The sequence below is a fragment of the Drosophila arizonae genome, chromosome 2 (genome assembly GCF_054131065.1).
Source record: "Drosophila arizonae isolate 15081-1271.41 chromosome 2, UAZ_ARI_1.0, whole genome shotgun sequence".
In the NCBI taxonomy this organism is placed as follows: domain Eukaryota; kingdom Metazoa; phylum Arthropoda; class Insecta; order Diptera; family Drosophilidae; genus Drosophila; species Drosophila arizonae.
The window spans coordinates 33,792,019-33,810,603 of NC_142922.1; the positions used below are offsets into that span (position 1 = coordinate 33,792,019).

Sequence of the window (18,585 nt, forward strand, 5' to 3'; positions counted from 1 at the left end):
GTGGGGGGTAAATTTTAACAAAAACCGAAATTGTATAAATTGCATATAAGCATACATTAAAAATTTGGAGACTCTAGCAATAAAGGTGTAGAAGATATAATTTTATAACTAGTTTTCGATAAGGTTTTTTATCGATAAAAAAAGATCGGGATGAGTTATCGATTTTTAATGATAAACTTGATATGCGCGCTGTAATTACGGACATTTTAAAAAAATTTTGAAGTCTCTAGCTCTTAAATCTTCTGAAATCGACACGTTCATACATACGGACAGACAGACTGACAGGGCCAAATCAACTCAGCTCGTCGCCCTGATCAAGAATATATATACTTTGTGGGGTCTGCCACGCCTCCTTTTGCCTGTTACATACATTTCAACAAAACCATTATACCCTGATTTCCCATTGAAAATGGGTTCAGGGTATAATCAGCAAGGAAGACTCAGACTGCGGAGCGCATTTTGCGAGGCATTAGAATCGATTGGCTAGTCTGTTTAGCTTAGTTGCGAGCTTCTTGGAGATTCTTATGAGCAAGCGCGACATCGGTTTCTCAATTTGGAGAACAAATTTAGTCGTTTGCCGCATATAAAGTCTCAATACTCAGCATTTCTGAAAGAGTATCTTGAACACATGTCACGCGTTCCTCTAAATTCATTTCATCTACGCAGATATTTTCTTCCTCATCACTCCGTTCTGAAGGAAGACAGCACAACCACCAAGCTTCGCGTCGTCTTTGACGGATCAGCATTTACCACAACTGTTGAATGACATTCTAATGTCAGGTCCCGTCATTCAGCCGGATTTGGTCGACATATTATCGCGCTTCCGATCTTATCCAGTTGCACTCACCGGCGATATTTGCAAAATGTATCGTTGCGTGAAGGTACCTGAGCCGGACAGATATCTGCAATGCATTTTATGGAGGAGTTCGCCAGATGATGAGTTGGAAGTTTTCAGGCTTGATACGGTAACATACGGAACAAAACCAGCGTCATTTTGTCTGTGCGCGCCATGCATCAGCTTGCCGTAGATGAAAAGAACGCATTCCCAGTCGCGTGGAGGAAATTTAGTCGAAGAAGCAAGACTTATTATGCAAGAGACAGTTGGAATCTTGGCATGTAAGAAGTTTAAATTGAGAAAGTGGTGTTCAAGCCATCACATGGTACTGGACGGCGTAACAGACTGCGACAAGGAATCGCTCATTAGGTTCAATAATGGCTGCGACATTACAAAGGCACTTAGCCTTGCATGGGATCCAGCATCTGATCAATTTTTTTCATATCTAGCCCTGAATTCAGCCTCTAAGCTCTCCAGGCGCTCTGTTGTCTCGTCTATTGCTCGTTTTTACGATCCCCTCGGCCTGGTCCGCTGCAAGGTGGCCTATTTGCCCACCTTAGAGAGGAGGTTGAATTTTGAATCATATTTTTTTAAAGTAGTGAATAAGTTGAATAATCTGAAGTGAAGCAGTATTTCGGTTACAGTAGAGAGGAGTTTGGATTCGGAATTATATTTTAGTTTGTAGTAAATAAGCGGAAACGATTGAACTATGTTTTCTTATATTTGAAAGTGACGCAATTGAAGTCGTCGAGTTATATTTTTTGTTCATAGGTACTGAGTTGAGTTATGAAGTCATATTTTGGTAGAGAGTAAGTTAGGCAATAAGCAGAATAAGCAAATCGGACCTGAAGATATAGTGATTTTTCGAATTCGGCTATATTTTTGACACTATTGATGCTAGAGACCTGAAATTTGGTATATATACGCGGGTTGACCACCACGTCCAACGAGCTATGGTAGATATATGTCCGACCATAGGGGGCGTGGCAGCCGCAAAAGTTTATATCTCCTACAGTTTAAGGGCTAGAAGCTTCAAATGGATAGTTTAGTTACTGGTAGCCTCCTCTATCGGCGCCCCAAAAATAGTTTTTACGCCTCTTTAGGGGCGTGGCATATCGAAAAACACCCTATATTTTTCACATTTTTTGAGCATAAGAATTCAAATTTTGCATTTAGGTTACCGGTTGCTCGTTCAAAGAACTGGCCAAAAATGAGGAGTCTACGGCCACTAGGGGCGTGGCAATCGGCATTTATAGTGCCTATATTGCGGCATTTATATGCGTCAGCCATCTTTTTATGTATTTATACACATAAATAGGCTTAATAGGCTTAATAGGCATTGATAGCACGGAAGGAAACATTTTTATAAAATTAATAAAATATAAAAAAGCTAAAATAACAAAAAAAAATTGCAATTTACAAAAACGAGTTCGCACCCAAGCCGAATAGCATGTTCATGTCAAAATATATTAAATAAAGATCGCCGGCGCTTCAGCCTACAGCACCACCGCGTCGTTTCGATCAACAACAGTTAAAACAAGTAATAAAACTCTAGTCGAGAGTGCTCGACTAGATACTACCCTGAACCCAACAAATAACAAGTAAGAAAGCTCTAGTCGAGTCTGCTCGACTACGAGATCCCCTGAACCCTTGGAGCAATAGATATTTCAATAACTTTTCGCGTCTTTCAGCTTACACAAGAAACACGCACACACACACACACACGCACGTACGCACACACAGGCATACATACACACACACGCATACAGACACACATACACACACACACACACGCATACACACACAAACGCATACACATACACATACACACACACATACATACATATACACACACAAGCATAAACACGCATGGGCGGCAGTGAGCGCTTACTATGACAACTTAATTGCTTAATAACTTTTTTTGTGGACGTACGATCCTCACGAAACTTTCAGATTATGATTATAACATGGATATGCATGTAATTGCCAAAGCACAAGTCTCTAGTATTTGAAATACGCTTTTTACAAAAGTGAGGATGAGGGGGTGAATTTAAGGGTGGGGGGTAAATTTTAATAAAAACCGAAATTGTATAAATTGCATATAAGCATACATTAAAAATTTGGAGACTCTAGCAATAAAGGTGTAGAAGATATAATTTTATAACTGGTTTTCGATAAGGTTTTTTATCGATAAAAAAAGATCGGAATGAGTTATCGATTTTTAATGATAAACTTGATATGCGCGCTGTAATTACGGACATTTGAAAAAAAATTTGAAGTCTCTAGCTCTTATATCTTCTGAAATCGACGCGTTCATACATACGGACAGACGGACAGACGGACAGACGGACAGACAGACGGACAGGGCCAAATCAACTCAGCTCGTCACCCTGATCAAGAATATATATACTTTGTGGGGTCTGCCACGCCTCCTTCTCCCTGTTACATACATTTCAACAAAACCATTATACCCTGATTTCCCATTGAAAATGGGTTCAGGGTATAAAAATGCCCATTTAGTATGGCTGAAATTTTAATTTCGATGTATTAAAAATATAAACAAGTAAGAAAGCTCTAGTCGAGACTGCTCGACTACGAGATCCCCTGAACCCTCGGAGCAATAGATATTTCAATAATTTTTCGCGTCTTTCAGCTTACACAAGAAACACGCACACACACACACACATGCACGTACGCACACACAGGCATACATACACACACACGCATACAGACACAAACACATACACACACTCACATACACACACTCACATACACAAACACATACACACACAAGCACCCACGCATAAACACGCATGGGCTGCAGTATGCGCTTACTATGAGAACTTAATTGTTTAATAACTTTTTTTATGGACGTACGATCTTCATGAAACTTTCAGATTATGATTATAACATGAATATGCATGTAATTGCCAAAGCACAAGTCTCTAGTATTTGAAATACGCTTCTTACAAAAGTGAGGGTGAGGGGGTGAATTTAGAGGTGGGGGGTTAATTTTAACAAAAACCGAAATTGTATAAATTGCATATAAGCATACATTAAAAATTTGGAGACTCTAGCAATAAAGGTGTAGAAGATATAATTTTATAACTGGTTTTCGATAAGGTTTTTTATCGATAAAAAAAGATCGGGATGAGTTATCGAATTTTAATGATAAACTTGATATGCGCGCTGTAATTACGGACATTTTAAAAAAAATTTGAAGTCTCTAGCTCTTATATCTTCTGAAATCGACGCGTTCATACATACGGACAGACGGACAGACGGACAGACGGACAGACGGACGGACGGACAGACGGACAGACGGACAGACAGACGGACAGGGCCAAATCAACTCAGCTCGTCGCCCTGATCAAGAATATATATACTTTGTGGGGTCTGCCACGCCTCCTTCTGCCTGTTACATACATTTCAACAAAACCATTATACCCTGATTTCCCATTGAAAATGGGTTCAGGGTATAATAAAATACCAAACTCATTTAATAAAATATAAAATTTTTTTGTAACACTTAAAACAGTTAACCTCAGTTGCATCGATCGGGATTCGAACCGCAACTTCTCGGTCGAGCGTCATGCATCTAACACACTCCTGGTAGTGGCGCTAGCAAAACTCAAATAGATTCACTGCTGCAGCGCCATCTACCAAAACTAAACGAAACTAACTGCTGATGTGATTCTAAGAATCTGCTAGAATAACCAAACTATTAAAAACGCACATAAAGTATGGTTAAAATTTCAATTTCGGTGCATTTAAAAATATAAATTAAATAGAAAACTCATTTATGAAAATATAAAAATATTTTGAAACAAAAAAAAAAATTAACATCAGTTGCATCGATCGGGATTCGAACCGCGACTTCTCGATCGAGCGTCATGCAGCTAACACACAACGCCACCTCCCTTCTGCTAGTGGCGCTGGCAAAACTCAAATAGATTCACTGCTGCTGCGCCATCTACCAAAACTAAACGAAACTAACAGCTAATGTGATTCAACGAATGTTTCTAGAAGAAGTTTGAATGTATGTGGGCACACGCATACGATGCTGTTGTAGCTGCTACACGTGCGTTTGTTAATTGGACAAATATTTGATTATTATACCCTGAACCCATTTTCAATTGGAAATCAGGGTATAATGGTTTTGTTGAAATGTATGTAACAGGGAGAAGGAGGCGTGGCAGACCCCACAAAGTATATATATTCTTGATCAGGGTGACGAGCTGAGTTGATTTGGCCCTGTCCGCCTGTCTGTCCGTCTGTCCGTATGTATGAACGTGTCGATTTCAGAAGATTTAAGAGCTAGAGACTTCAAAATTTTTTTAAAATGTCCGTAATTACAGCGCGCATATCAAGTTTATCATTAAAAATCGATAACTCATCCCGATCTTTTTTTATCGATAAAAAACCTTATCGAAAACCAGTAATAAAATTATATCTTCTACACCTTTATTGCTAGAGTCTCCAAATTTTTAATGTATGCTTATATGCAATTTATACAATTTCGGTTTTTGTTAAAATTAACCCCCCCCCACCCTTAAATTCACCCCCTCACCATCACTTTTGTAAAACGCGTATTTCAAATACTAGAGACTTGTGCTTTGGCAATTACATGCATATCCATGGTTTAATCATAATCTAAAAGTTTCATGAAGATCGTACGTCCACAAAAAAAGTTATTAAACAATTAAGTTCTCATAGTAAGCGCTCACTGCCGCCCATGCGTGTTTATGCTTGTGTGTGTATATGTATGTAAATGTTTGTGTATGTGTGTGTATGTGTTTGTGTATGTGTGTGTGTATATGTCTGTGTGTATGCGTGTGTGTGTGCATGTGTGTCTGTATGCGTGTGTGTGTATGTATGCCTGTGTGTGCGTACGTGCGTGTGTGTGTGCGTGTTTCTTGTGTAAGCTGAAAGACGCGAAAAGTTATTGAAATATCTATTGCTCCAAGGGTTCAGGGGATCTCGTAGTCGAGCAGTCTCGACTAGAGCTTTCTTACTTGTTTTTTATTAATTTTTGACTAAACGGAATTTAATGAAACTTTCAGCATATGATCTACATATTATATTGAATATTTGAGAAATTAAAAAAAAAGAAAAATCATTCACAATTAGCTATATTGGCATCTGACTTGAACTTGAATGTTTTTACTCGAGAAAAACATAACGGGATGATTTATCGAATTTTAAAAGCAAACTCGACGTCCGCGCTGTATATACGGTCATTTTAAAAAAAAATTGAAGTCTCGAGCTCTTATATCTTCAGAAATCGACGCGTTCAAACATACGGACAGACGGACAGACAGACAGACGGACAGGGCCAAATCAACAAAAACTGATTTCCCATTTTCAATGGGTTCAGGGTATAAAAATTTCAAGTCTCGAGCTCTTATATCTTCTAAGATCGACGCGTGCAAACATACGGACAGACGGGCGGACGGACAGACGAACAGAGCTAAATCAACAAAAACTGATTTCCCATTTTCAATGGGTTCAGGGTATAAAAATTTCAAGTCTCGAGCTCTTATATCTTCTAAGATCGAAGCGTGCAAACATACGGACAGACGGGCGGACAGAGGTAAATCGACTCAGCTCGTCGCCCTGATCAAGAATATATACTTTATGGGGTCTGCCACGCCTCCTTCTGTGTGTCCGGACGTGTCCGGTCTATGTGTTCTCTGGTTAGTGATTTGGCCTAAGATTATTTATGATTGCATCTATCGAATCTAGATATTGATAATCTAGATAATAATCTATCTGGAAGATTTCTTTTTATTATTATTATATTTTATTATATTATTATATTTCATAGCATTGGAATCATGTTGATTATATTCTTTGCTTATCTGCAATATAGTATGATTTTTGGCTGGAAATAGTTATTGATATGAAATTTTGCATCCCCTCGTGCGGTCGAGCGTCAATAACACGACTGGATTATCGGACGAATCTGGCTGTCGATTCAAATCATGATTCATCTTTCGACCTTGTCGGGGGCGCCTGGGTAGGGGGTACCTTGAACCCATTAAAGTATTCAAGTAATTCAAGAAAACCAATTCCTGTAAGATTAAGGTTGGAAAATATTATCTATTTAAGGTAATGTTATCGAACCCCCAATGAAATACATATGTTATGTAAAGGAAACAATATACAACTATTTTATTAATTTATGATATTTATAGTTTTAGCATATATATCATATATCAAATTGTGCCGAACCCCAAAACATATATGTATGTATGTATATAAACAGCAATGCATTTTTCAAAATCTTTTCATAAATATTTTGCCTAATGATAATAATGATTCGTACTTTTTTGAAACATTGTTCCTGGCTCTTCATCGATATTAACAAATTCATTAGTTATCGAAACCATTGCTTCCGAATTCGCAATTGTTTTCGAAACTTTGCTCAAGTAGTCACTCCTATATGAACTTTCATCAATATTTTGATTTTGTCTTTTACTATGGTGGCGACTACATAAGTTAAAGCATGTTTTTTGAGTTATTTCATTATTTTCTATTTTGTTTTCTGACTCAATAACTGTATTATTGCAAGATTGATAGCAATTATCACAAGAGTCTTTATTATTAGCGCAGTCTGATTGATTTGAATTTGGTGAGGATGAAGGTTCATATTTGCGGGGCCTACCCCGAGATAAATGGCGTCTTTTAATGAACTCGTTATCATCAACCATCCAAAAAGAGCCGAAGTCATCTTCGTAACGTACAAAACATTTATGTAGTGACAAATTCGTTCGAATAGCATTCTATAGTTCCATGCAATTATATTATTGTAAAATTAACAAATATAAGAAGATATTAATTTGAAATGAATAAAGTATTGGTACATTCATTAATTATGGAATAAAATGTTTATATTTTTCTCCATAGCTATAGTATTTTGCAATAGGATAAATAGGTTGAATTTATTAAAGCATAAGACAAGCATTCACATACTTTTTAACTGAATCGTTTGGACAAGAAGCCATGTAAGTAAGTGTCGCAATGAGTAAGCTAAGTAAAAACGAACTCTCCGACTGTATTCCAACGTTAAAATAAGGATATATTAACTCAGCTGAGGGCCTGTATTCCTAATTTTGTAATTAATTAATTAATCCATAGCCAATCAAATAAAGGTTGTATTAAGTCGCATAGGATAAATAAATAAAATATTAATGATAAAGTAATTTCACTGACCATAGAGCTCATAGACCGGACACGCAGTGTAAAGCCTTTTGTACAGTTTTTAGACTCATTCACGAAGTGAAAGAGTATATTGGTTTTGTGCAATGTCCGTCTTGCTGTCCGTCCGTCTGTCCGTATGAACGCAATCTATTTCGGCGCTATTGAAGCTAGAGACTTGAAATTTGGAACACATACTCGTGTATATCTCCGATTTATAAAGTGTTAAAATTTTCCCGATCCGCCCAATAGGAGCGTGCAAATCGGAAAATGCATTTTCCGATATACCAGAAACCATGTTTATTGAAGAGCTAGAAAACTGAAATTTGGTATGTAGGTCCGCGTCGACCACCGAAGATCACGAGCTATGGAGGATATATCCCCGCCCATTGGGGGCGTGGCAAATCGGACAAAACTGTATCTAATAAAGTTAAAAACCTAGAATGCTGAAATTAACGTAAGCTGATGTTTTAATTCTATAAAGATGGGTGAAAAAATTATATATCTACGCCTACTAGGGGCGTGGCAAATCGGACCTGAATATGTAGTGATTTTTCGAATTCGGCTATATTTTTGACACTATTGATGCTAAAGACCTAAATTTTATATATATACGCGGGTTGATCACCCAAGTCCAACGAGCTATGGTAGATATATGTCCGCCCATTGGGGCGTGGCAAACCGCAAAAGTTTATATCTCCTACAGTTTAAGAGCTAGAAGCTTCAAATTTGGACAGTTAAGTTACTGGTAGCCTCCTCTATCGACGCCCCAAAAATTATTTTTACGCCTTATTAGGGGCGTGGCATATCGAAAAATACCCTGTAATTTTCACATTTTTTGAGCGTAAGAATTAAAATTTTGCAATTAAGTTACCGTTTGCTCGTTCAAATAACTGGCCAAAAATGAAAGTCTACGGCCACTAGGGGCGTGGCAATCGGCATTTATGTGCGGCATTTATATGCGTCAGCCATCTAATTACGTATTTGAACACATAAATGGGCTTAATAGGCATTAACAGCACGGAAGGACAATCAATCGCCGCGAGATTCTTAGAATATGCTACAGTACGCATTTATGTGTACATATGTACATACACACATACAAATGAGCGCGTGTATAAGGCTGGAATGCTTGATGCAATGCGTGGAGACTTACAAATATACATATACTATGTATGTATTTGCTTATATGTATTTGAGGGCTATTTAAGAAGAAACAAATTTAAACTTATAAAATTATTCGACTAAGAAAAAGAAGAGTATTAAGTGCCATTCATTCAAGCTCGCACCTTCCCAATAAAATACCTATTTTATAAAAAAATGTCCGTAATTACAGCGCGCATATCAAGTTTATCATTAAAATTCGATAACTCATCCCGATCTTTTTTTATCGATAAAAAACCTTATCGAAAACCAGTTATAAAATTATATCTTCTACACCTTTATTGCTAGAGTCTCCAAATTTTTAATGTATGCTTATATGCAATTTATACAATTTCGGTTTTTGTTAAAATTAACCCCCCACCCTTAAATTCACCCCCTCACCCTCACTTTTGTAAAAAGCGTATTTCAAATACTAGAGACTTGTGCTTTGGAAATTACATGCATATCCATGTTATAATCATAATCTAAAAGTTTCATGAAGATCGTACGTCCACAAAAAAAGTTATTAAACAATTAAGTTCTCATAGTAAGCGCTCACTGCCGCCCATGCGTGTTTATGCTTGTGTGTGTATATGTATGTAAATGTTTGTGTATGTGTGTGTATGTGTTTGTGTATGTGTGTGTGTATGTGTGTGTGTGTATGCGTTTGTGTGTGTATGCGTGTGTGTGTGCATGTGTGTCTGTATGCGTGTGTGTGTATGTATGCCTGTGTGTGCGTACGTGCGCGTGTGTGTGCGTGTTTCTTGTGTATGGGGAATTTTGCCGTTTTTCGGGTATTTAGTCATTTTTGCGAAGTATGAAAATTTATCATTTTTTTATGTTAACATCTTAATAAAACTCCAAACTTTAAGGTACTGTACTCAAAATATTGAATAACAGTCCACTGTTAAGCCTAACAGCTGTTAAAGTCAGCTGTTATCTTCGAAAAGCATTTGCCTTCAGCTTACAATTTGTGGTAGCCGATTTTCAAATCATCGTTATTCAATGACCAGACATTATTTTTGAGAAATTTAAAAAGGATATGAATTTTTAGGGCTTCTACTATGCGTTGGCTTAAAAACCAATTGATGTTTGAACTTATTTTATTCATTTATTGTATAAATAGCAAATGTTGTCAAATTTCATTTCTTGTAAATAAAATTAAACTTTGCAAAGACATATAAAACAGCCACAAGGGCGCATAAGTATAATTCCAATTGCATGTTATAGAGTAATCAATTGGGATCTTAGTGCCTTTGTCTCAATGTGCACTTTTGTGCACAACCGGCACAAATCAATTTTTAGCAGGTGACTATGAGCTGACCTGTGTGATATTTGGCTCAATGAAAAAGGCAACTATAACCAAGAAATAGTAATTTAGATTTTTTTTAAGGCGAAACTAAATAAGACTAATATTGATTCAACTTATTAATGATATTAAAAAAGCAAAAGCCGCTTTTTTGCCAAAATATAAATGCCAAATGAAAGAAATGCAGCAGGAACAAAAACTAGCTGAGAACTATGAATGACTGCCTATGACAGCAAATGTTTATAAAATAATTGTTCATTTGAGGCAAAGCGCTCACTGCCGCCCATGCGTGTTTATGCTTGTGTGTGTATATGTATGTAAATGTTTGTGTATGTGTGTGTATGTGTTTGTGTATGTGTGTGTGTATGTGTGTGTGTGTATGCGTTTGTGTGTGTATGCGTGTGTGTGTGCATGTGTGTCTGTATGCGTGTGTGTGTATGTATGCCTGTGTGTCCGTACGTGGGCGTGTGTGTGCGTGTTTCTTGTGTAAGCTGAAAGACGCGAAAAGTTATTGAAATATCTATTGCTCCAAGGGTTCAGGGGATCTCGTAGTCGAGCAGTCTCGAGAAAAACATAACGGGATGATTTATCGAATTTTAAAAGCAAACTCGACGTCCGCGCTGTATATACGGTCATTTTAAAAAAAAATTGAAGTCTCGAGCTCTTATATCTTCTAAGATCGACGCGTGCAAACATACGGACAGACGGGCGGACGGACAGACGAACAGAGCTAAATCAACAAAAACTGATTTCCCATTTTCAATGGGTTCAGGGTATAAAAATTTCAAGTCTCGAGCTCTTATATCTTCTAAGATCGAAGCGTGCAAACATACGGACAGACGGGCGGACAGAGGTAAATCGACTCAGCTCGTCGCCCTGATCAAGAATATATACTTTATGGGGTCTGCCACGCCTCCTTCTGTGTGTCCGGACGTGTCCGGTCTATGTGTTCTCTGGTTAGTGATTTGGCCTAAGATTATTTATGATTGCATCTATCGAATCTAGATATTGATAATCTAGATAATAATCTATCTGGAAGATTTCTTTTTATTATTATTATATTTTATTATATTATTATATTTCATAGCATTGGAATCATGTTGATTATATTCTTTGCTTATCTGCAATAAAGTATGATTTTTGGCTGGAAATAGTTATTGATATGAAATTTTGCATCCCCTCGTGCGGTCGAGCGTCAATAACACGACTGGATTATCGGACGAATCTGGCTGTCGATTCAAATCATGATTCATCTTTCGACCTTGTCGGGGGCGCCTGGGTAGGGGGTACCTTGAACCCATTAAAGTATTCAAGTAATTCAAGAAAACCAATTCCTGTAAGATTAAGGTTGGAAAATATTATCTATTTAAGGTAATGTTATCGAACCCCCAATGAAATACATATGTTATGTAAAGGAAACAATATACAACTATTTTATTAATTTATGATATTTATAGTTTTAGCATATATATCATATATCAAATTGTGCCGAACCCCAAAACATATATGTATGTATGTATATAAACAGCAATGCATTTTTCAAAATCTTTTCATAAATATTTTGCCTAATGATAATAATGATTCGTACTTTTTTGAAACATTGTTCCTGGCTCTTCATCGATATTAACAAATTCATTAGTTATCGAAACCATTGCTTCCGAATTCGCAATTGTTTTCGAAACTTTGCTCAAGTAGTCACTCCTATATGAACTTTCATCAATATTTTGATTTTGTCTTTTACTATGGTGGCGACTACATAAGTTAAAGCATGTTTTTTGAGTTATTTCATTATTTTCTATTTTGTTTTCTGACTCAATAACTGTATTATTGCAAGATTGATAGCAATTATCACAAGAGTCTTTATTATTAGCGCAGTCTGATTGATTTGAATTTGGTGAGGATGAAGGTTCATATTTGCGGGGCCTACCCCGAGATAAATGGCGTCTTTTAATGAACTCGTTATCATCAACCATCCAAAAAGAGCCGAAGTCATCTTCGTAACGTACAAAACATTTATGTAGTGACAAATTCGTTCGAATAGCATTCTATAGTTCCATGCAATTATATTATTGTAAAATTAACAAATATAAGAAGATATTAATTTGAAATGAATAAAGTATTGGTACATTCATTAATTATGGAATAAAATGTTTATATTTTTCTCCATAGCTATAGTATTTTGCAATAGGATAAATAGGTTGAATTTATTAAAGCATAAGACAAGCATTCACATACTTTTTAACTGAATCGTTTGGACAAGAAGCCATGTAAGTAAGTGTCGCAATGAGTAAGCTAAGTAAAAACGAACTCTCCGACTGTATTCCAACGTTAAAATAAGGATATATTAACTCAGCTGAGGGCCTGTATTCCTAATTTTGTAATTAATTAATTAATCCATAGCCAATCAAATAAAGGTTGTATTAAGTCGCATAGGATAAATAAATAAAATATTAATGATAAAGTAATTTCACTGACCATAGAGCTCATAGACCGGACACGCAGTGTAAAGCCTTTTGTACAGTTTTTAGACTCATTCACGAAGTGAAAGAGTATATTGGTTTTGTGCAATGTCCGTCTTGCTGTCCGTCCGTCTGTCCGTATGAACGCAATCTATTTCGGCGCTATTGAAGCTAGAGACTTGAAATTTGGAACACATACTCGTGTATATCTCCGATTTATAAAGTGTTAAAATTTTCCCGATCCGCCCAATAGGAGCGTGCAAATCGGAAAATGCATTTTCCGATATACCAGAAACCATGTTTATTGAAGAGCTAGAAAACTGAAATTTGGTATGTAGGTCCGCGTCGACCACCGAAGATCACGAGCTATGGAGGATATATCCCCGCCCATTGGGGGCGTGGCAAATCGGACAAAACTGTATCTAATAAAGTTAAAAACCTAGAATGCTGAAATTAACGTAAGCTGATGTTTTAATTCTATAAAGATGGGGCGTGGCAAATCGGACCTGAATATATAGTGATTTTTCGAATTCGGCTATATTTTTGACACTATTGATGCTAAAGACCTAAATTTTATATATATACGCGGGTTGATCACCCAAGTCCAACGAGCTATGGTAGATATATGTCCGCCCATTGGGGCGTGGCAAACCGCAAAAGTTTATATCTCCTACAGTTTAAGAGCTAGAAGCTTCAAATTTGGACAGTTAAGTTACTGGTAGCCTCCTCTATCGACGCCCCAAAAATTATTTTTACGCCTTATTAGGGGCGTGGCATATCGAAAAATACCCTGTAATTTTCACATTTTTTGAGCGTAAGAATTAAAATTTTGCAATTAAGTTACCGTTTGCTCGTTCAAATAACTGGCCAAAAATGAAAGTCTACGGCCACTAGGGGCGTGGCAATCGGCATTTATGTGCGGCATTTACATATATGCGTCAGCCATCTAATTACGTATTTGAACACATAAATGGGCTTAATAGGCATTAACAGCACGGAAGGACAATCAATCGCCGCGAGATTCTTAGAATATGCTACAGTACGCATTTATGTGTACATATGTACATACACACATACAAATGAGCGCGTGTATAAGGCTGGAATGCTTGATGCAATGCGTGGAGACTTACAAATATACATATACTATGTATGTATTTGCTTATATGTATTTGAGGGCTATTTAAGAAGAAACAAATTTAAACTTATAAAATTATTCGACTAAGAAAAAGAAGAGTATTAAGTGCCATTCATTCAAGCTCGCACCTTCCCAATAAAATACCTATTTTATAAAAAAATGTCCGTAATTACAGCGCGCATATCAAGTTTATCATTAAAATTCGATAACTCATCCCGATCTTTTTTTATCGATAAAAAACCTTATCGAAAACCAGTTATAAAATTATATCTTCTACACCTTTATTGCTAGAGTCTCCAAATTTTTAATGTATGCTTATATGCAATTTATACAATTTCGGTTTTTGTTAAAATTAACCCCCCACCCTTAAATTCACCCCCTCACCCTCACTTTTGTAAAAAGCGTATTTCAAATACTAGAGACTTGTGCTTTGGAAATTACATGCATATCCATGTTATAATCATAATCTAAAAGTTTCATGAAGATCGTACGTCCACAAAAAAAGTTATTAAACAATTAAGTTCTCATAGTAAGCGCTCACTGCCGCCCATGCGTGTTTATGCTTGTGTGTGTATATGTATGTAAATGTTTGTGTATGTGTGTGTATGTGTTTGTGTATGTGTGTGTGTATGTGTGTGTGTGTATGCGTTTGTGTGTGTATGCGTGTGTGTGTGCATGTGTGTCTGTATGCGTGTGTGTGTATGTATGCCTGTGTGTGCGTACGTGCGCGTGTGTGTGCGTGTTTCTTGTGCACTATGGGGAATTTTGCCGTTTTTCGGGTATTTAGTCATTTTTGCGAAGTATGAAAATTTATCATTTTTTTATGTTAACATCTTAATAAAACTCCAAACTTTAAGGTACTGTACTCAAAATATTGAATAACAGTCCACTGTTAAGCCTAACAGCTGTTAAAGTCAGCTGTTATCTTCGAAAAGCATTTGCCTTCAGCTTACAATTTGTGGTAGCCGATTTTCAAATCATCGTTATTCAATGACCAGACATTATTTTTGAGAAATTTAAAAAGGATATGAATTTTTAGGGCTTCTACTATGCGTTGGCTTAAAAACCAATTGATGTTTGAACTTATTTTATTCATTTATTGTATAAATAGCAAATGTTGTCAAATTTCATTTCTTGTAAATAAAATTAAACTTTGCAAAGACATATAAAACAGCCACAAGGGCGCATAAGTATAATTCCAATTGCATGTTATAGAGTAATCAATTCGGATCTTAGTGCCTTTGTCTCAATGTGCACTTTTGTGCACAACCGGCACAAATCAATTTTTAGCAGGTGACTATGAGCTGACCTGTGTGATATTTGGCTCAATGAAAAAGGCAACTATAACCAAGAAATAGTAATTTAGATTTTTTTTAAGGCGAAACTAAATAAGACTAATATTGATTCAACTTATTAATGATATTAAAAAAGCAAAAGCCGCTTTTTTGCCAAAATATAAATGCCAAATGAAAGAAATGCAGCAGGAACAAAAACTAGCTGAGAACTATGAATGACTGCCTATGACAGCAAATGTTTATAAAATAATTGTTCATTTGAGGCAAAGCGCTCACTGCCGCCCATGCGTGTTTATGCTTGTGTGTGTATATGTATGTAAATGTTTGTGTATGTGTGTGTATGTGTTTGTGTATGTGTGTGTGTATGTGTGTGTGTGTATGCGTTTGTGTGTGTATGCGTGTGTGTGTGCATGTGTGTCTGTATGCGTGTGTGTGTATGTATGCCTGTGTGTGCGTACGTGGGCGTGTGTGTGCGTGTTTCTTGTGTAAGCTGAAAGACGCGAAAAGTTATTGAAATATCTATTGCTCCAAGGGTTCAGGGGATCTCGTAGTCGAGCAGTCTCGAGAAAAACATAACGGGATGATTTATCGAATTTTAAAAGCAAACTCGACGTCCGCGCTGTATATACGGTCATTTAAAAAAAAAAATTGAAGTCTCGAGCTCTTATATCTTCTAAGATCGACGCGTGCAAACATACGGACAGACGGGCGGACGGACAGACGAACAGAGCTAAATCAACAAAAACTGATTTCCCATTTTCAATGGGTTCAGGGTATAAAAATTTCAAGTCTCGAGCTCTTATATCTTCTAAGATCGAAGCGTGCAAACATACGGACAGACGGGCGGACAGAGGTAAATCGACTCAGCTCGTCGCCCTGATCAAGAATATATACTTTATGGGGTCTGCCACGCCTCCTTCTGTGTGTCCGGACGTGTCCGGTCTATGTGTTCTCTGGTTAGTGATTTGGCCTAAGATTATTTATGATTGCATCTATCGAATCTAGATATTGATAATCTAGATAATAATCTATCTGGAAGATTTCTTTTTATTATTATTATTATTATTATTATTATATTTCATAGCATTGGAATCATGTTGATTATATTCTTTGCTTATCTGCAATATAGTATGATTTTTGGCTGGAAATAGTTATTGATATGAAATTTTGCATCCCCTCGTGCGGTCGAGCGTCAATAACACGACTGGATTATCGGACGAATCTGGCTGTCGATTCAAATCATGATTCATCTTTCGACCTTGTCGGGGGCGCCTGGGTAGGGGGTACCTTGAACCCATTAAAGTATTCAAGTAATTCAAGAAAACCAATTCCTGTAAGATTAAGGTTGGAAAATATTATCTATTTAAGGTAATGTTATCGAACCCCCAATGAAATACATATGTTATGTAAAGGAAACAATATACAACTATTTTATTAATTTATGATATTTATAGTTTTAGCATATATATCATATATCAAATTGTGCCGAACCCCAAAACATATATGTATGTATGTATATAAACAGCAATGCGTTTTTCAAAATCTTTTCATAAATATTTTGCCTAATGATAATAATGATTCGTACTTTTTTGAAACATTGTTCCTGGCTCTTCATCGATATTAACAAATTCATTAGTTATCGAAACCATTGCTTCCGAATTCGCAATTGTTTTCGAAACTTTGCTCAAGTAGTCACTCCTATATGAACTTTCATCAATATTTTGATTTTGTCTTTTACTATGGTGGCGACTACATAAGTTAAAGCATGTTTTTTGAGTTATTTCATTATTTTCTATTTTGTTTTCTGACTCAATAACTGTATTATTGCAAGATTGATAGCAATTATCACAAGAGTCTTTATTATTAGCGCAGTCTGATTGATTTGAATTTGGTGAGGATGAAGGTTCATATTTGCGGGGCCTACCCCGAGATAAATGGCGTCTTTTAATGAACTCATTATCATCAACCATCCAAAAAGAGCCGAAGTCATCTTCGTAACGTACAAAACATTTATGTAGTGACAAATTCGTTCGAATAGCATTCTATAGTTCCATGCAATTATATTATTGTAAAATTAACAAATATAAGAAGATATTAATTTGAAATGAATAAAGTATTGGTACATTCATTAATTATGGAATAAAATGTTTATATTTTTCTCCATAGCTATAGTATTTTGCAATAGGATAAATAGGTTGAATTTATTAAAGCATAAGACAAGCATTCACATACTTTTTAACTGAATCGTTTGGACAAGAAGCCATGTAAGTAAGTGTCGCAATGAGTAAGCTAAGTAAAAACGAACTCTCCGACTGTATTCCAACGTTAAAATAAGGATATATTAACTCCCCTCAGCTGAGTTGTATTCCTAATTTTGTAATTAATTAATTAATCCATAGCCAATCAAATAAAGGTTGTATTAAGTCGCATAGGATAAATAAATAAAATATTAATGATAAAGTAATTTCACTGACCATAGAGCTCATAGACCGGACACGCAGTGTAAAGCCTTTTGTACAGTTTTTAGACTCATTCACGAAGTGAAAGAGTATATTGGTTTTGTGCAATGTCCGTCTTGCTGTCCGTCCGTCTGTCCGTATGAACGCAATCTATTTCGGCGCTATTGAAGCTAGAGACTTGAAATTTGGAACACATACTCGTGTATATCTCCGATTTATAAAGTGTTAAAATTTTCCCGATCCGCCCAATAGGAGCGTGCAAATCGGAAAATGCATTTTCCGATATACCAGAAACCATGTTTATTGAAGAGCTAGAAAACTGAAATTTGGTATGTAGGTCCGCGTCGACCACCGAAGATCACGAGCTATGGAGGATATATCCCCGCCCATTGGGGGCGTGGCAAATCGGACAAAACTGTATCTAATAAAGTTAAAAACCTAGAATGCTGAAATTAACGTAAGCTGATGTTTTAATTCTATAAAGATGGGTGAAAAAATTATATATCTACGCCTACTAGGGGCGTGGCAAATCGGACCTGAATATATAGTGATTTTTCGAATTCGGCTATATTTTTGACACTATCGGGTTGATCACCCAAGTCCAACGAGCTATGGTAGATATATGTCCGCCCATTGGGGCGTGGCAAACCGCAAAAGTTTATATCTCCTACAGTTTAAGAGCTAGAAGCTTCAAATTTGGACAGTTAAGTTACTGGTAGCCTCCTCTATCGACGCCCCAAAAATTATTTT

General features: G+C 36.5%; 1 protein-coding gene across 7 annotated transcripts in view; it reads right to left on the reverse strand.

Moving 5' to 3' along the window:
- FoxP (forkhead box transcription factor P) overlaps positions 1 to 18,585 on the reverse strand; it is a 192,996-nt gene that overhangs the window by 33,796 nt on the left and 140,615 nt on the right. For 3 of the 7 annotated variants that reach the window (XM_089461911.1, XM_089461910.1, XM_089461909.1), the window contains exon 8: positions 16,734 to 17,418. The exons of 1 other annotated variant lie outside the window; for it this stretch is intronic. In XM_089461911.1, coding sequence (XP_089318037.1) covers positions 16,939 to 17,418 — 480 coding nt within the window. In that variant the 3' untranslated portion in view covers positions 16,734 to 16,938. Of the gene's footprint in view, positions 1 to 15,732; positions 16,708 to 16,733; positions 17,419 to 18,585 lie in introns of those variants that run through there. 3 more of the 7 variants (XM_089461913.1, XR_016268517.1, XM_089461914.1) reach the window with 3 other exon arrangements.